Source organism: Camelina sativa, chromosome 3 (genome assembly GCF_000633955.1).
Source record: "Camelina sativa cultivar DH55 chromosome 3, Cs, whole genome shotgun sequence".
NCBI classification, from domain to species: domain Eukaryota; kingdom Viridiplantae; phylum Streptophyta; class Magnoliopsida; order Brassicales; family Brassicaceae; genus Camelina; species Camelina sativa.
In genome coordinates, this window is record NC_025687.1 from 15,834,442 (window position 1) to 15,853,177 (window position 18,736).

General features: G+C 30.4%; 1 protein-coding gene and 1 pseudogene across 1 annotated transcript; both read right to left on the reverse strand.

Annotated features, from left to right (window-relative positions):
• On the reverse strand, positions 2,150–3,665 carry LOC104777241 (annotated as a pseudogene).
• Positions 5,547–6,966, reverse strand: LOC104777243 (pinoresinol reductase 1). Its single transcript, XM_010501453.2, has 4 exons — positions 6,616–6,966; positions 6,265–6,505; positions 5,981–6,184; positions 5,547–5,846 (listed from the first exon to the last, which is right to left on the reverse strand). The coding sequence occupies exons 1-4, from the start codon at positions 6,964–6,966 to the stop codon at positions 5,686–5,688; spliced, it is 957 nt and encodes a 318-aa protein (XP_010499755.1). The 3' UTR covers positions 5,547–5,685.

The window sequence follows — 18,736 nt, forward strand, 5'->3', positions numbered from 1 at the left end:
AAATGCTGATCCGTACTTTAAGCATGGGATATATTATAGTATTTATGTAAAACGGTAATAGAAATTTCGTAGAATAAACTGCGTATCATATTTTTGCATAGATAATTGGGGATTAAAAAATACATATTAAGAAATTATTAAGCCTAATTAAGGGGTATTATATTATTAAAAGTGTATTTGTGTGTGTACTGTAGGTTGTCACGGGACGGAATTGGTTAACTAGGAAAAGGACATTATCATTCCTAATTGATGTTTTAGTTTAAAACATCACATGTCTTCATTCCATGTATACATCATGGCTAATTAAATAATCTACATTTCCATCTACGACAAATAGATTTACATGAATAACAATTTAGGTATTAATGTTTGACCAATCTATTATATGACTAGAGATAATTTTTAAATGCTAAGGTGTTATACAATTCTATACAATTGATCAGCCATACAAATTTAATATTCAGTCATTTTAGGAGAAAATGTTTTTTTATGTCAGAGTGTATCTTGATAAAAAAAAATTATATATAATTGCTTTCGCTTAAGGTTTTGGGATTAGTAACATGTCTTGATGCGCTCATCCACGTTTCTCCATTCGTTGGCAATACACATTATGCTACATCTATCCATTACGTACATTGCTTGTAATGACATTCTTATGCGTTAAAGAAATATAAATACAAATATATATATAAATACTCAATTTACCTTTTCCCCACGACAAAATAATTTGACTTTACGACTTAATCAACCGCTGATTAGTCCGTGTGAAATTGCAATTATAAGAAAACATGTGACGTATAATAGTGTATAACATAGTAGCAGTAATTAGTAAAGATTTCGTAAACCAACGGAAATATTATTTGTGTCCATTCGACAATATGCATTCGCAATAATTATTTATCAAGCATTTGAGTTTTTATTATAGTTTTAAGTATAATGACGGCAATCGTTCGACGGTTCGAACTTGAAATAAACAACTGTAATATCCATCAGAAGAAAATTAATACTTTTTGAATAGAGAGATGTCGAATTCTCGTGATTCAATGTTGACACTCCAAAGTCCATATATGTACACATACATTTTCTCAAATCCTTTGTGAATGGCTACAGTGGTTGGAGCAGATAAATCTGTCTGCGGACTATACTGCTTTTTATTTACCATTCATCAAATGTATTCCACAGTGGTGCAGTCTAAATAAAGCAGAGACAAAACCGCAGCGGACTAACTGTGGACCGCTTTTACATACAAATAGAGTTTGAATGGTAACTGCGGCTAGGACGGTCAAATCCGTCTACGGTCTGGACCACTCTACTTTCAAGGCGAACAACAGACCGCTGCGGACCAATTCTATTTGTATGTAAAAGCGGTTCGTAGTTAGTCCGCTGTGGTTTTGTCTCTGCTTTATTTGACCGCACCACTGCATACTACATTTGATGAATAGTAAATAAAAAGCGGTCCAGTCTGCAAACTGATTTGTCTGTCCCAACCGTTGCAATCATTCACACCCATAAAGTTAGTCTGCAACGGTCTGTTGTCTGTCTTAAAAGTAGAGCGGTCCAGACCACATACTGATTTGATCACCCTGACCGCAGTTACCATTAAAACCTTTTTTTAAACTTTATCTTGTCTTATGCGCTGTCTTTTGTTCCCTCAAAAATGTTCTAGTCTCGTGCGTTGTTGTCCACAAAAGATTACAATACTTTATACTGTACTATTACTTATCTTTTGACGGCAATTACAATAGTTTAGTACAAGCTCCATTAATTGCCAATTACAAAGTTCCAACTTATACAATTAAAGAATTCAACATTTTGTAAAGAACGTAACTATAGATAGGGCTGACATGTGGGTTTTACTGCTTTACCAAATAAAAACTTAAGGTCTTTGATATTTATATTTTCTCGTTTTACAGTGTTTCTCATTTTAAAACTTGAAGGTCTTATGGTGTTTTTGTTGTGTGTTTTTCTATTTTGTAATTAACAGGTTTCAAGCCACACAAGATTTCCTCTCGGACCACGGGAGAAGTTTTTTTTTGTTTGTTTGGTAATTTCCACGGGAGAATTAGGTTCAATGATTAATGAATAGGGTTATCAACCCTATGTGTTGGTTGTTCTTTGTATTGGTTGTTACTTGTCAAACGAAAAGAAGTATATCAACTATCTCTCAATCATTATTTTTGCATTCCATGTATTGAAAAATCAAAATAATTACAGGTACATTCGTAAGTAATCATCCATGCGTTTGTATTGCACGTCCGGATAAAGACTAGAAGCTTCTTCGTCTTCTTCGACTTCGTGATCAGTGAGACATCCTTCGTAGAAGATGTGATAGAAATGTCCTATCGCCGCTTGGTGTGAAATCTCCATTTCTACATACACACAAGTAAAGGAAATCAAATAAAATTTATTGGCTTTATTTTTAACAAATGAATCTAAAGCCTGGCCCATTAATGTCTATATTGCCGAAAATGGTGTAAACTAGTGAAACTACGTTACACTATGAATAGGACTTACGTTCAATGTTGGCAAGGAAGTCTTGTTCAGCAATATTGGTTTTCTCCAATTCATTTCCGGTTAGCTTTTCCCATATCTGAACTAATTCGAGCTGCGTGAGAACATTGTCGGGAGGTCTGATACTCACCGTTTTGTTTAATGTCCGTGGATCGTTTAACGTCTTTGCGGTATATTTTGCGATATCATTTTCATCCGCGTACACCACTATGAAATAAAACGCTTAAAATTGATTGGTTCAAAACTAAAATGAGGGAGAAAAGTTTGAACGAGAGTACTCAATTTTTTTTTTTTTTACCTTTAACATTTCCATCACCATAAATATTAATTTTTTTCTTTGGAGGAAGTAAAGCTACCATCTGACACAATCCCCCGGCCATGTAACCGGCAAAGCAAGCACCCACAACGTAAGTGTATTGGATTCCGGCAGCCTCTATAGCCTTACGCACTTCCATTTTTTGGTCGAATGTTTCTCTTCCAGGCGGTAGTGCATGTCCCATACGTGGTGGATCCATACCAAATTCAGATGGTAAAAACCGCTGAAAATAAATTACAGTATAATATAAAATATATACGACACCTTGACAGATCGATTTCGATTAATCAAGGTTAATTAATCTCTCAATTTCTATAATTTAGATTAGATAAAATCTAGATGATTTTGGGAATTAGACTTCATGATAGAAATTATAAAATTTAAGCTAGTTTCTATAGATTGACCTCACAAGTTTCCAATTAAACCAGTATAATCTTAAGCTCTTGACTCTATTTATACCTTAACGTTACCAGCCTCTTTGATGGCTTCGACGAGCTTAAGCTGGAAAAGGATGCTATGGCTACGGATGTGAACGCCGGACATGGCGGAGACAACGACGTCAACAAGTTTCACGGCGGAGACGAGGCTCTGGTGGTCGGAGAAAGAAGCTTCAACGATACGTGCGCCGAGTTTCTGAAAAGAGAGAAGGAGTTGGACTTTCTCGACGTTGACACCAATCTCCGGCCGCTGCAAAACGTAAGTCTCATGACCTTCAGCCAAACAAGCCCTTACTATACTCTTCCCTATGTACCCAGTAGCTCCCACCACCAAACACGCGTTTTCTCACCCTTTTTGCTCTCTGATCCCATTTTGTTTGTTTTCCGATCTATATATGTGTTTTTTTTTTGTGTCTGGTTAAAAGAGCCTCGCTTCATTAATTGTGTATTTATATACGCAGGGAGTCACGAGTCTATATGTTACTATCTACATATAATGAGTGATTGAGTGTGTGTGTGTGTGTGTACACGTAATGCATTTGAAATAATGATATCGACAGTTGTATATTTTTTTTTCTCAATACTTTTTTCAGTTAAATTTGCTCATCGTTGCATATATAATGTTTACCAACTCTAAATGTAAATGGTACGTCACAAAATCTTGACAAAATTCTTGCTCGAGAGAATATTATATTACAAATGTAGCTAGGTCACTACTACAATCTATACACCACAATCTATACGAATTTCCGGTAATGGGTAAGAATAATTGGAATCAAATGAAAATGTGTGAAATTAAAAACGTGCATTTTTTTCCGAAGCGAGGCTGTGGACTACAAAAACAGAAGATAATAGGGATGAAAAAGTATATATATTTGTGTAAGAATATTTGGAATCAAATGGAAATGTGTGGATGAGAAACATGAGATTACATAAAAAGAAGATAGTGGGAGAAAGAAAAATATAAAATTATGAAATATCAAAAAAAGAAGGATGCACTGGGTCAGTGAATGCGATCCTTCGTTCATACTGATCCATCAAGACAAGAAACATGTTAAATGGTTATATTATTACTCGACAGAGATATTTTGATTTTCAAAATCTTAAGTATTGCCGTAATAGTTAGTACATCGATAATTTCTTCACCCACTTTTTTACCACATTCAAGGGGACAGAGATATTTTGATTTTCAAAATCTTGAAAAACATATTGCCGTAATAATTAATTAGTAGTAATTCATAGATATTTTATTCACCAAGTTTTTTACCACATTCAAATATTTTACGAGTCAAACATATTTTTCTACGAAATAATTACAAATATAAATTTTTTATTTTATTTTATTACATGATTCGTTTTAATTTTTTTATCCATAATAAATTTATTTAAATTGCTTCATCCGCACTATGTGTTAGTTGTTATCTAATTTTGTGTTTTATGAAGTAATCATTCTTTGTAATGATAACTTTCTTTTTAATATTTGTAAGATATGAAGGAGGTGAAACATGAGATTTAGGTGAACTTAATTGCAGAAGAAATGTGGTGTTAGGCTGTTAGCTTGTGGATGGAAAGAGATGATGAACTTAACGTTTTATGGTTTGGAGGTTCTTGCGTATCGTTTTCCCCAATTGTGGTGATTTGTTGTTGAGAAGCTTTTTCCGGCTGCGATTCAGCTTGCTCAGGGAGTTAGGTTGGCTAGCTATGGCTGTTTTAGCTAGGATTTATCGCGATATTGGTGTCTTGGAAGAGCATCTCGCTGGTAGTAGGGAAAAAGAGACGGTGGTGAAAGTCTCCGTTTCAGTTTGTGAAGGTTTGGGCCTTAGAGAGAATCATGGAGTTTCAGCCACCAGGCCAGCCAAGTCAGTTAGAGCCCTTTGAACCACGTATAGCACGGTGACACCAACATACTGATCATGCTGGCGGTCAGGATGTGTCCTTGAAGATATTAGAGCGGTTGTGAACTCGGCCAAAGAAAGCTTTGAGTTTTGACTATAGTCCCTGTGAATAACTTCAAATTCCAAAGTTTTAAGTGGAAAATGACTGTTGCATTCGTGTAATAAGACCTGATGAGACCACTGTAGGCTTTGGTCGGTGTTTGAGGTTCGCAAAACTGGTTGAGTTTTTTTTTTCCATAAATTAAAAGGTAGGGTTCAATCAATAGAGTTATCATCTCCATGTATTGTTGTTCTTGTATTGGTTGTTACTTGTTAATCATAACAAAAAGAAATATATCAACTACTATTTTTTATCTTTATGTTTGCATTCTACTGGTAAATCAATTATTAATTAGAAAAATAGGGAGGATATATTTTTATTGCATGAATCAAGTTTTGCATATCACAGAACAAATATGAATATAAAACATCGTCAAACTTTTGATATTTGTATCTAGAATAGCTAGATATAATTTGATCAAATTAATCAGAGAAACATTCTTAAGTAATCAACCATGCGTTTGTACTTCACGTCCGGATAAAGAGAAGAAGCTTCTTCGTCTTCTCCGACTTCGTGATCAGTGAGACATCCTTCGTAGAAGATGTGATAGAAATGTCCTATCCCCGCTTGGTGTGGAATCTCCATTTCTACATTATGTTACAAGGAAACAATTTTGTTTTTTATATGTAGGCTTTATTTTCCAAATGGACCTTAACCTGCCCATTAAGTTATATAATATACATATATATATATATATATGTTACACCATGATTAGACTTACGTTCAATGTTGGTAAGGAAGTCTTTGGCAGAAATATTGGTTTTCTCCAGTTCATTTCCAGTAAGCTTTTCCCATATCTGAACTAATTCGAGCTGCGTGAGAACGTTGTTGGGAGGTCTGATGTTCACGGTTTTGTTTAATGTCCGCGGATCATTTAGCGTCTTTGCAGTATATTTTGCGATATCATCCTCATCCGCAAACACCACTATGCAATAAAACGGCCAAAAATTGATTGGTATAAAATTTAATATTGAGAGAGAGTGATCGAGAAACTTTCTTATTTACCTTTAACATTTCCATCACCGTAGATATTAACTTTTTCCTTTGGAGGAAGTAAAGTTACCATTTGAGATAAGTTCCCGACAAAATAAGCGGCAAAGCAAGCACCCACAACGTAAGTGTATGGGATTCCGGCAGCCTCTATGGCCTGACGCACTTCCATTTTTTGGTCGAAGGTTTCTCTTCCGGGCGGTAGTGCGTGTCCCATACGCGGTGGATCCATACCAAACTCAGATGGTAAAAACCGCTGAAAATATTGAGTTTTACGTATATAGTTAAAAAATAAATAATCTTCGATTTGTTTCAGTCTTAGGTTAAAACCAATAAATCTTAACCGTTACATTTAATCATTTATACCTTAACGTTACCAGCCTCTTTGATGGCTTCGACGAGCTTGAGCTGGACAAGGATGTTGTGGCTACGGAAGTGAACGCCAGACATGGCGGAGACTACGACGTCAACAAGTTTGACGGCGGAGACGAGGCTCTGGTGGTCTGAGAACGAAGCTTCAACGATATGTGCGCCGAGTTTCTTGAAAGAGAGGATGAGTTGGACTTTCTCGACGTCAAGACCAATCTCCGGCCGCTGCAAAACGTAAGTCTCATGACCTTCAGCCAAACACGCCCTTACTATCCTCTTCCCTATGTACCCAGTCGCTCCCACCACCAAAACACGCGTTTTCTCGTCGTGTTTGCTTTCTGATCCCATTTTGTTAATTTGTCTTTCGATCTATATGTTTTTGTAGATCGAGTCTCGCTTGGTTGTGTATTTATATAGGCAGGAAAGTCTATATACATATGTATATGTGTGTTTGTACAGCTAATGGATTATGTTATGCATTATAAGTAAAGATATCAACAATTGATATAATGCCTATCAAAGAAAAGATGTCTTTTTTTATTAATACTTTTCTCACCTGAATTTTTCAAAAGAATAATTAGGTGAACAAAATATACCCTTTACTTATTTTTTAATGCCTTAATATTAGGTAATCCACAATTAGTAAATAAGATCTCTATTTCGAATACTATATACAGTAAAACTTATATAAATTAATACTCGATAGGGTTTATCAAAAAAAAAAAATTAATAAACACTATACACTAATATTAATAACATCTTGCGGTCCAAAGTCGTTTTGGTATAAAAATTAACAAAATTCGATGAAGTAGTAAGATAATATTTAAAAAAAAAACTATTATCTTATTATATAAACTTTGGTTCTCAAAGTTAGTAACTCACCAGATCGTGACACGTGTTAGTTTTAACGATTAGAGATCAAAGTTAAAAACTCATCAGATCGTGACATGTGTCAATTTTAACGATTAAATATCAAATGTAGTAATTCATCAGATCGTGACAAGTGTCAATTTTAATAATCAGAAATCACAGTTTTCAAGCAAAGCATAAGATAATTATAATTTTATTATATTAAAAAAAAAAAACAATTAAGATAAATATACTATGTGCCATCCATATCAAAGTTTCACTGTTACAAAGATTTTCAACCACTACATGGTAAAATAAATATACTATGTACCATCCATATTTGGTCGTATAGTTATAATATATAACATGTCTTTGTTTGCACAATAAAACAGATAGTGACACGTGTTAGTTTCAACGATTAGAGATCAAAGTTAAAAACTCACCAGATCGTGACATGTGTCAATTTTAACGATTAAATATCAAAAGTAGTAATTCATCAGATCTTGACAAGTGTCAATTTTAACAATCAGAAATCACAGTTTTCAAGCAAAGCATAAGATAATTATAATTTTATTATATTTTAAAAAACAACTAAGATAAATATACTATTTGTCATCCATATCAAAGTTTCACTGTTACAAAGATTGTCAACCACTACATGGTAAAATAAATATACTATGTGTCATCCATATTTGGTCGTATAGTTATAATATATAATATGTCTTTGTTTGCACAAAAAAAAAATTATGTCTCTATGGTTAGCCAATTTCGGACACTGAGTACTCCTACAAGATTTGTGAAGGCACATGCGAAGAAAACGAAGCATGAAAAACCGATTGGCATGAAGTATTTTTTTTATTATTTTAAAAATCTTATTATATAAAGTTGGGTTTTCAAAGTAGCCATTAAGATGATTATGACATGTGTAAAGTACACTGATGAGATGTTGACACGTGTCAAAAAATTATTATTTTTCAAAACAATTAATTAAGAAAATAATATTAAATCTAAATAAAGTTACATGTTTATATCTAAAAAAAGATTCTAAATCAAAAATAAAAATTAACAAAACTTATCTATTTTCCATTGTAGGTTACTTATATTATACGTGTTTTCTCAATAACATTTTGACATGTATAAACAAAAAAGTAATTCATTAAGCATGTATATTATTATTAATAAATAAATAGAATAACAAATTTAAAAAGAATAACATAAGTTATGTCAAAAAAATTATTTTTTTTGAAACATAATAGGAAATCTAATTAAGAAAATAACATTATATCTACATAACATTACATGTTTATATCGAAAACTTTGATTTTTTTTTAATATATAACTTTGCCTATCTATTGCATGGGTCTTTGATTAGTGCGGGTTTTTCAATAGAAGCTATCAGGTGCAATGGAATGAAATCGAAGTATATAATGGAGACACTGATGGAGGTTCCAAAAGTGATTCTACAGATAGTAGCATTATAAGTTTGGAAGATAAGTTGGTGGTTGATGTTTCTGATCAAAATTTAGAGTTGTCTTTTGTGAATAATGTTGATGATTCCGGTGAAACAAGAGCTGCTTGATCGAGTAATTGAGAAGCGGTTTTAAATTTGGGAAGTTGGAACGATATACCATTTTAAAATTGGTTTCAAACCGGATTTATTTGGTTTTCTATCGGACTAGGTTCGTAAACCGTTTAAGTCAAATATATGGAGAAATATATGAGAACTTTTGATTCGGGTAAAAATAAGTTGAGAATTTATGATTCGACAATATTTGAGACGATGTCATAGCTTTAAGTTGTTTTGGTACAATTGGATACTTGTGAAGAGTAAATAGGTCGTTGATCATTAACATGATTCTGATATATGTCATGTTTTGGATTGTATAAAAAGTTTTTATTTTGCATATCAGAATTATCTAAGACTTATATATACCATCCTGATTATAATTTTCAAATTTTTATTTTTATTATATTATATTAACTTTCTTTCAATTTCTCAACTTTTATTGGGTTAGTCACAAAATCATTGTAATCGAGTAGATAATTTTCACGAGTTGTTCATCCAAAATAACTTTGGAGTAAAAAAAAGCTTCATGGTTAAAGAAATTATGTCACAAAACAATTTTAGTAATTATAAGAACTATAAGTACGCCAAAATGAAAGTAAAGCAACATAAATTTTGGAATTTGAGAATAATAATATTTGTAATGATGAGTATTTGGCAAAAGTTTTAGTGGTATATAATTTAGCTTTAGATTACTGTAATAATTGTTATAATAAATTTAAAATATATAACTATAAATAAATATACGAAGGTAAATACAAATATTTTCTAACTTAAATTATTTATATATTTACTTTAGGAAATAAAATTTCTTTATATATTTTCTAAAAATTGTTTAAGGTTTAAGATTTATTTTTTTAAACAATTTTTAAACCCGCATATCGTGCGGGCCCTTATCTAGTATAAATATATGGTCTCATAAATATCTATATATAGATTTTTGAAGTACATTTTGGGTTCTACCCTTTTAATTTTGTTTATTTAAAATTTTAGTCCCTACAATATTGCACTAAAAGCTATAAGTAAAATATGGTAAATTGATAAAATCATTTTTTTTTATAGAAACTAATTAGTTCTACTTAAATTCTTTATTAATAGCAAATTTCTTTTCTATATATGTGTCCCAAAATAAAAAAAATAGAAAAATCAATCATTAAACTGTATATAATGGAAAATAAACAATCAGTTAAATTAAATAATTATATATCAAACAAAACATTAATATAGTATTATTTTAAATAAATAAACATATTATTCTGATTAATTATATATTATACAAACATGTATAATTCATAATTTTAGTGTTTTATCCTGCTAAAATTATAATACTTTAAGAATAATTGTATCACCGCTTAAATATTAAAAATTAAAAATATATAATTTATTACGAAATTAAATACCGCTAAAAAAATATAAATAAAATTAAATAATTGTCCCTTAATGTACTACAGGTTAAATCTTAGTCATAAATTAATAAATATATAAAATTACACACGTATATATATATATAAGTTGATATTTTAATGTATGTTTTTAATATTTTTTAAAACTAAATTTTTGTTAGAACTCATCTCTATTAAATGACTATTGTGTTGTGTTTTTAAAATTATGTATCGTTGTAGTATATTCTATAATAATGTCATAAAATAACTAAAATTATGTAAGTTTTTGGTTTCTAAATATGCATTCTTTCTATTTTGATAGTCTTATATACTATTAAAATACTACAGTTGAAGTTATTAATTGTAAATTTGAATTCATCTATAGTTTTTTAATTTTTATTGTTAAAAAAGATTGTTCTAAATATTGAAAAAAACAAGTCCACCATCCAAAAGACTAGTCTTATTTGTATTTTTTTTGACAATAACTAGTCTTATTTGTATAAATGAACTCAATTCGTATTTTCTGAAATTTTAGTATTTAATTAAAACAAACCTAGCTCTTTGTAAATTATAATTTATAAACATATGATATTATATAGGTGGAATCCTAAGTCTCTCAATAATTTGACTAGTTATATTTATAACTAATGGTCTCACGACACCTGATGATTCCAATAGACCTTTCTGACAGCGATTATTGTTCTAACTCGCGACATGTTTTGGTGGGTATTCGCTAATACTTTAACAGAGATTAATTAGCATACTTTTGACAAAACAGTTTAATTTTTTACTTTTTAGCATACTTTTGACAAAACAGTTTAAACTAAATATGACATAACTGTCTTGACTTTAGAAAAAACAATTCACCAACTCTTCTCTACTGGGAATTTGACAACAAGTAAGCGTGAGCAGATTTTTCTCTCCATAATTTATTTCTTACCAGAAAAAAAAAGCCTATATCTGCATGCATTCATTTACGAAGCATTCGTTTGAAATTCTAGCTATATTTATTCAGTTCTAATGGTCACAAATAATCCCCTAATCGTGTATTCGTACACACAAATTGGTATTTTGTTGTTGTTGTTGTTGTTACACTTCGATGGTCCGGCATATATATATATATATATATACACACATAATTACATAAATTAGTTAAAGGTATGTAATAGATTAAAAACAATAGATTATTCGAAGGTGTACTAGTTTTGTAAATCTCTAAATGCTCCGAAGTTGGTGAACTGTCGGTGTTATAGATTATGATCCACACGCGGTGCAATCTTGTGAGTCCCATCCAAGTAGTTCAACCTTATTTTGTGATGTGTAGCTTATAAGTGACCATCTGGCCCTTTTACACAATTTCTTCAGATTCAAGCTTTTGACTATTGGTTTTTATATTATTCTTGGCAATGAAGTTATAGTCCTTATTTGTTCACCTATTCTCGACATTCATCGTATGAAAGATGAAAAATTAAATTGTGAAGGATGAAAAATTAAACTATAGACAACGAAATAATAAGGAACTTAAGAATTAAACCTCGACTGCTAACGCAGTTTATTGTGTTTATTTGTGTTGACATGTAACGTTTACAAAATCAAACGCCAAGTGAAGTCAAGTGGGACTGTCGGAGTTTCTTCTTTTGTTTGAGTTTTGCGATTCAAGTTCTTTTTTCTAATTAGAACACTCAAACAAAATAAATAAATACAAAAATGCATACGACAACCTACAATTCAATATTCTAAGAAATCTGTTATTTATAGCTTATTATTACTACAGTTCACCAAATATCAATAAACAGCAGAAAAAGAAAAGACTGATGACGATGAGAAAATTTAACTCTACGTCATGCGATTTTTATAGTGTTTTTCTTCTGTCAACCTCGCAACAAACCATGGTGATAGATTTACATACCAACAGTTTAATTTTAAATTAACTATTATAAATCAAAGACAACAAAAACACTAGTTAAAACTGGTCAATCGATAAGAAACTGTATCATCTTAGTTAAAACTCAAAAAATATATACGATTAGTTGTGTATATTTGACAATAATGTGTAGACTTCTAAATTACGAATTCCGATTAATATTTACACAAAAATATATACGATATTTCCGGTCAAATAGAAAATATATATTTGGAATGAAATGGAAATGTGAATGAGAAACATGAGATTACTGATTACGTGCCTTTTTCTCCAAGCGGGACTGTCGACTATATAAAAATAGAAGATAATGGGAGAAAAACAATTATGACAAATCGACAAGAGAAGAAGGACGATGGTGTTTGGTGAGAGCACCACGATTAGTTGTGCGTGGTGCCATGTGTTAATATTTTGTGTTATATCCTTAGAGAAAGAAATCATTCTTTCTAATAGTATTTTTGTTTATTTAAATTTGTGTTATGTCGTTATAACATTGTTACAGTTTCAGGTTTTGAACAGAGATGGAACCGTACGATGAAGTGCGCAGTTTTAATAGTGACAAAATCATATACCTACGACTATCATGTAAATACCATTCAAAGTTTCGCTCAATATTCAAAATATTGGTAAAGATTAGTTGGATGTTTTGGATCACACCTACACCCTAATTGAGTAATTGGAGGAGATACAACATGTTAAAGTAAGATTTAGCATATGAAATATGCATGTAATACTAAGATTTAGCATATTAAATATTATATATTCAAATAAATATATTAAATAAAACAAGGCATTATATTTTCACCCTAATGTTTTGGTGGATACTCGATCTTATTAGTTTATAAGAGAATTCTTCACCGGATTACTCAGTTGGATTTGTTGAATAATGTTTTAGTCGATAATTCCAAAATTTGCAGTGTCGGTGTATTTGTTGAACCATCTTTAGCAAAAGTAATGTCTTTGTTTAAAAGCCAACCGGTTTAAGTTTATGCATAATTCTTGACTAAAGTCAGTTGTAGATTAAATAAAGAAAAGCAAAGTCTATAATCTTCTCGAAAACATGCACATTCAAACTTAAGTTAACAATGTAAACTCAAATGTCAAATGCCAAATCTTATGACTTTTAAACTTACATAAAATATTAATAAATTAATTAGTAAGAATTCAACAAAAGTAGTTGGAATCTAGAAGTTAATTAAGTAATGGAACTTTATGATCTGCATCTGACATCTGTCGATGTTCATCACTACACTACCAACAGGGCAACATGCAACAGCTACGCCCGGATTCTTATATCTTATAGGCTCTTGATGGGCCTTATAACGTAAATCAAGCCCATACTTAAAAAGACTTATTTAATCACCTAAATAAATTTGACTATTTTAGTGATATCTAAATAATTCTGATTCTTTAGTGATATCTTAATACTTTATCTACTAACCATCAACAAATTTTTAATTAACAATATATATATATATATATATATATATATATTTAGTTTGTATTTAAACTTAGGTTGCATAAAAAAACTAGGTGGGATGTTTCCTTCTCATTTTGAGATAAAATTTCTTGAAAACGGGGATCACATAAATGTAATTTCTAAAAATCTTAATTTAAAAACATAATGTTGAACATTTAGTGATATATTAAATTATTTTCAATCAATAGTAATATCTTAATATTTTATCTACTGCTTATCTAATAATTAACATATTTTTATTAATAATATTTCTTTTTAGTTAGTACTAAAACTTAGTTGCATTGAAAACTCCCTCCTATGTTTCTTTCTCATTTTGGAATCGAAATCTCTTCAAAACTTTCGAAAGCACTATATAAATAAAATTTATAAAAAACTTAAACAACGAAATCTTGAATTTTTAATTAGGAATAATATATATATATACATGACAACCCGTCCCGCGGACCTTACTAGTCTCCCGCTAACTGTCCCAACGGACATTAAGCTGGCCTTGTAGGGCATCGATCATAACCCCTCATCGTAGAAATGAAATTAATCATCCAAATCCACCAGTAGGTTATTGGTGCGCCAGACGTTTCTCGAACCCTGGTCCCTGATCAATTGGTGACAGATTGTTCTGTGGGAAGGTTGTTAAAGGGTGGGGACCAGAGTTCGAGGAACATCTGGCGCACCAATAACCTACTGGTGGATTTGGATGAATAGTTCCTCTCCACGATGAGAGGTTATGATCGATGCCCTGTAGAGCCAGCTCGGGGTCTATGGGGTAAGCTAGCGGTGGGATAGTGGGGTCACGAGACAGGTTGTCATATAAAAACTCAATTGGTACAGCTTGTCCAGTGAGAAGGTTATTAAAGGGTGGGGACCATGGTTTGAGTAACGCTAGGCGCACCAATAACATATTGATGGATTTGGATGAATAGTTCCTGTCTACGGTGAGGGGTTATGATCAATTCCCTGTAGGGCCAGCTTGGGGCCTATGGGAACAAGCTAGCGGTGGCTAGTGGGGTCCACGGGACGGGTTGTTACAAGTACATATGGTATTTTGTAAGTTTTTAAAACATAATGTTGAACCCAAAAGATACTCTAATTGATTTCTAAGTATATAAATTACTAGTGCTTATTTCTTTTCTTTTTCTAGTAACTTTTGTAATTCCTTTCTATTATCATTTTTTTCAATCTAAAAGTTGGTTGTAATTCCTTTTGAATTATTTTAATCTAAAAAAACATTATGTTGAACAAAAGATTACTGTGATTAAATTTGAGGAAATAACTTAGTTGTCTTAGTCACCTAGATAAATTTGAATTTTTAGTGATATCCTAAATAATTTTGAATCTTTAGTGATATTTTACTATTATATCTACTATTTATATAATCATTAACATATATTTTCAATTAAAAATCTTTGTTTTTTTTACAAAAGTTAGAATTAAAACTTAGGTTGCATTGTATACTTTCTCCAATATTTATTTTTTATTTTATAATCATAATATCTTTAAAAACCGGGGAAAATATCATTTAAATAGAATTCAGAAAAATCGTAATAAAGAAACACGACAGAATTTTGACTTTTTAATTACAAATAATATATAAAGAAATATTAGTAGATGATTATAGATCCAAAAAGAATAAAGAAAATAGTTATCTTATTATATAAAGCTTGATGTCAAAGTCACTCATTAACATGATCATGATACGTGTTAATTGTATCATTCAGATGTTGACACATGTCAATTCTAAATTTATGATTTTTTTTTAAAAAAAAATGTAAAATTCAAAACCTACCCTAAAAAGGTTTTATATAAAAGTAAAACCTAATTTTATTTAAAATCTTTTAAAGAGAAAAAACCTTTGCAAACCTCCAAATGTAAAACATAACTATTAATAGTTTTAAAAATATTAAAAGGCAATTATAAGAAAATTATAAAATTTAAACAGCTTTAAAATTTTGAAAAGATCATTATGAGGAAATTATATATATATATATATATATATATATCATAAATTCGAAATTTTTAATATAGTTTATTTATTTTAATTTTAAGTTGCTAATTTTACAAAAAAATAATTACACTTTAATATAAGATACAAAAATAATTGTGAAAATATAAAATTAATTATTGTTTCTAAAAATATGTAAATACTCACCTTTACATAAAGAAAAAGATGGTTAAAGTAAAAAAAATAGATCGTCGCATATTTTTTTTCACCAGTCAAATAATTTATTCAAAAAGACTGCTATTGTAATATATAAGATAAGAGTATGTAATATTAATGCGTTTTTGTAATTAGAAAAATGTTAAAGTGAAAGGACATATAATAGGTTATTTAATGTGTTCATAAAGACAATTTGTTGATAGTAGTAAAGACTTAAGAGTATATTTTAACAGTAAAATATATTTGTGTGTACAAATACACTTTTAGTGGTAATGTATATAGTAGATTTGTAAATGAATATACATAATAGCAAAAACAAAACAACTATTTTCTATAACTAAAAGTTTATCTCTTTACTTTTATACATTGTTTTTACTTATGAAAATAATCAAATATATATTCATTGTTAAATTTAATTTAATTTTAATAACTTTGAACTCATCTACAACTATTTTCTTTAACTAAAAGTGTATCTATTTACTTTTTTTTTCAACCAAACAATAATTTATAAGGAAATTCCTCGATTAGTTGTCCAAGCTTCAGAGATAAGAGAACGCGAAGTACAGACAAGACAATCTGCCTTCGTATTTGACGCACGCGGGATCCAAGAGATATAGAATTGTGGGAAGGACTCCAGCGAGTTAAACTCATCGAGCAGGTTGGAGAAGGACAACCAATCTTCATGGACTGCACAATAGTGAGTAACTCAGCACAATCAATCTCGAAATGTTGACAAGCGATCCCTGCAGCATGTATCCGCTCCATGACCCACAACAACGCTTCTAACTCTGAATGTAGGGGGAGGGGCTCCGTCTTAGACACTTGGCCTCCTACAACAAGGTTCGCTCCTCACCAACGCAACACCACCAACCCAATCTTAAATGCACATTGGTTGCTTTCCAAGAACCATCAATCGTACAACCAGGTGAAGAAACCTGGACATCCGAAGACGGAGATAGAGCTGACATGACCGCTGTAAAAGAAAGCGCCTCTTCCCAGGCTAACTTATCACCCAAAGCCTGAGCAATTATATCATTCGCCTCGATCTCTAAACTTTGATTCTTTTTTTATGGCCTTCCAGATTGCCATTAAAATCCATGGTAATTGAAGAAATTGATCAGGATCACCCTGTTGAAAGGCACTCCTCTAAAAAACAAAATCAAAATTCGAGTACACTGACTCATATGGAAAACACTCTCACGAGACGAAAGTCGGAGATAAATCCCAAACTTCACACGAGCGAGGGCATTCAAAGAAAACATGATTAATATTCTCAACCGCAGAGTCGCATCTTTTACACCAAATATCATATTGGACAACTACGTGTATCAATTTATTTTTATAGATAGTTTTTACTAACTCAAAATATTTATTTAATATTCTCTGTTAAATTTAATTTTATTTTAAAAACTCTAAACCCGCACATCGGGTGGGTCATAATTAGTGAGTTAGAAAGTTTAAGGAACTATCAATAATGAGAGAGAAAAAAAAATAAAACTGCCATCAAACAAAAAAACAAAGATACAATAAAGTATTGTAATTTTAGAAAAAAAAACATGGTATATTTAAAAAAAGACATGCGATTTTAATAACTAACTAGATTCGGACCCGCACTTACGTGATCAGTTATTTTTGCATAATTTTTTTATAAAATATAATTGTCAAGTGATCACACCCGTCTAATATGTCTAATTACAACGTTTATTTTTTTTTTGACCCAGAAAACCCTATTCCTCGTAATTCACATGAGTAAATAGTATGTTCGCATATGTTCTGGTTGAATTCTTGTACTCAAAATTATCGTCCCGTATTTTGTCATACATGAATATACCCACACAAAATTCTCATAACCTGATTATTATGGAACTAATTTGAACGATTTCATAAAATATAATAAATCTGTTGTTTAATCTTTTTTTCTGCTTTATATGTAAATTGGGTCAGTTTGGCAACATGGATATTTGATATGATTTTTTTAATAAACTCTTTAAGTGTATTTCCCAATTAATAGTATAGATTTCCTTCAATTATTGAATGAGATATTCTTTAGTTATATTAATGACAATTTAATGTAAATAATATAGTATGAGAAGGGCAAATAATAAAATAGGATATAAAATATTTTATATAGGAGACACCAAAAGGTATTTTATTAAGGAGAATTATATTAATTTAGATTATTAGTTTTTTTAAATAATGTATGTGTCCGTAATTGATGGAGAAATAAAATTACAAAATTGTTTTGTGAGGGGGAAAACTATAATTGGTTATTAGATCCCTTATATAATTGGTCTTAGTTACCGTATTATATCACTGGATTTTATAAATTTTAATTGGTCATTAGATCCCTATATATCTCAGCTATTGGTATAATATTATTACTTAGCTTGTTATCATTTTTATTGAACTGAATTTTCTAAATTTTAAAATTTATGTAAAAACACTGTAACTACATATTTATATATAATGTTTAACTACATGGTTATCCAATCATTTCAATTGGTGATCATATGTTCTTTTGGGCAAATATAGTTATTGTTTTTAGTAAAAGAATAAACATTGAGCGAGTTTCAAATGATCTTCGATTCTTTCACCATTAGAGTTTTATTAAATTATTAGAAAGATAACATTATTTATATTTCTGAAAATATGATTTTAAATAGATATATTTTTTAGATCTCATAATATAGTTATATTATTATATTACAATACATAATGAAATTAATTTAATTTTGAAAATATGTAGGGGTAATATTTATCAATTTTG

Bases quoted from the DNA above. Each gene is read 5' to 3' on its own strand.
- LOC104777243 (XM_010501453.2), bottom strand. From the start codon at position 6,966: ATGGGATCAGAAAGCAAACACGACGAGAAAACGCGTGTTTTGGTGGTG. The intron at 6,506-6,615 runs GTATAAATGATT...CAATATTTTCAG, and splicing joins AAGAGGCTGGTAACGTTAAG to CGGTTTTTACCATCTGAGTT. The intron at 6,185-6,264 runs GTAAATAAGAAA...TTTATTGCATAG, and splicing joins CGGTGATGGAAATGTTAAAG to TGGTGTTTGCGGATGAGGAT.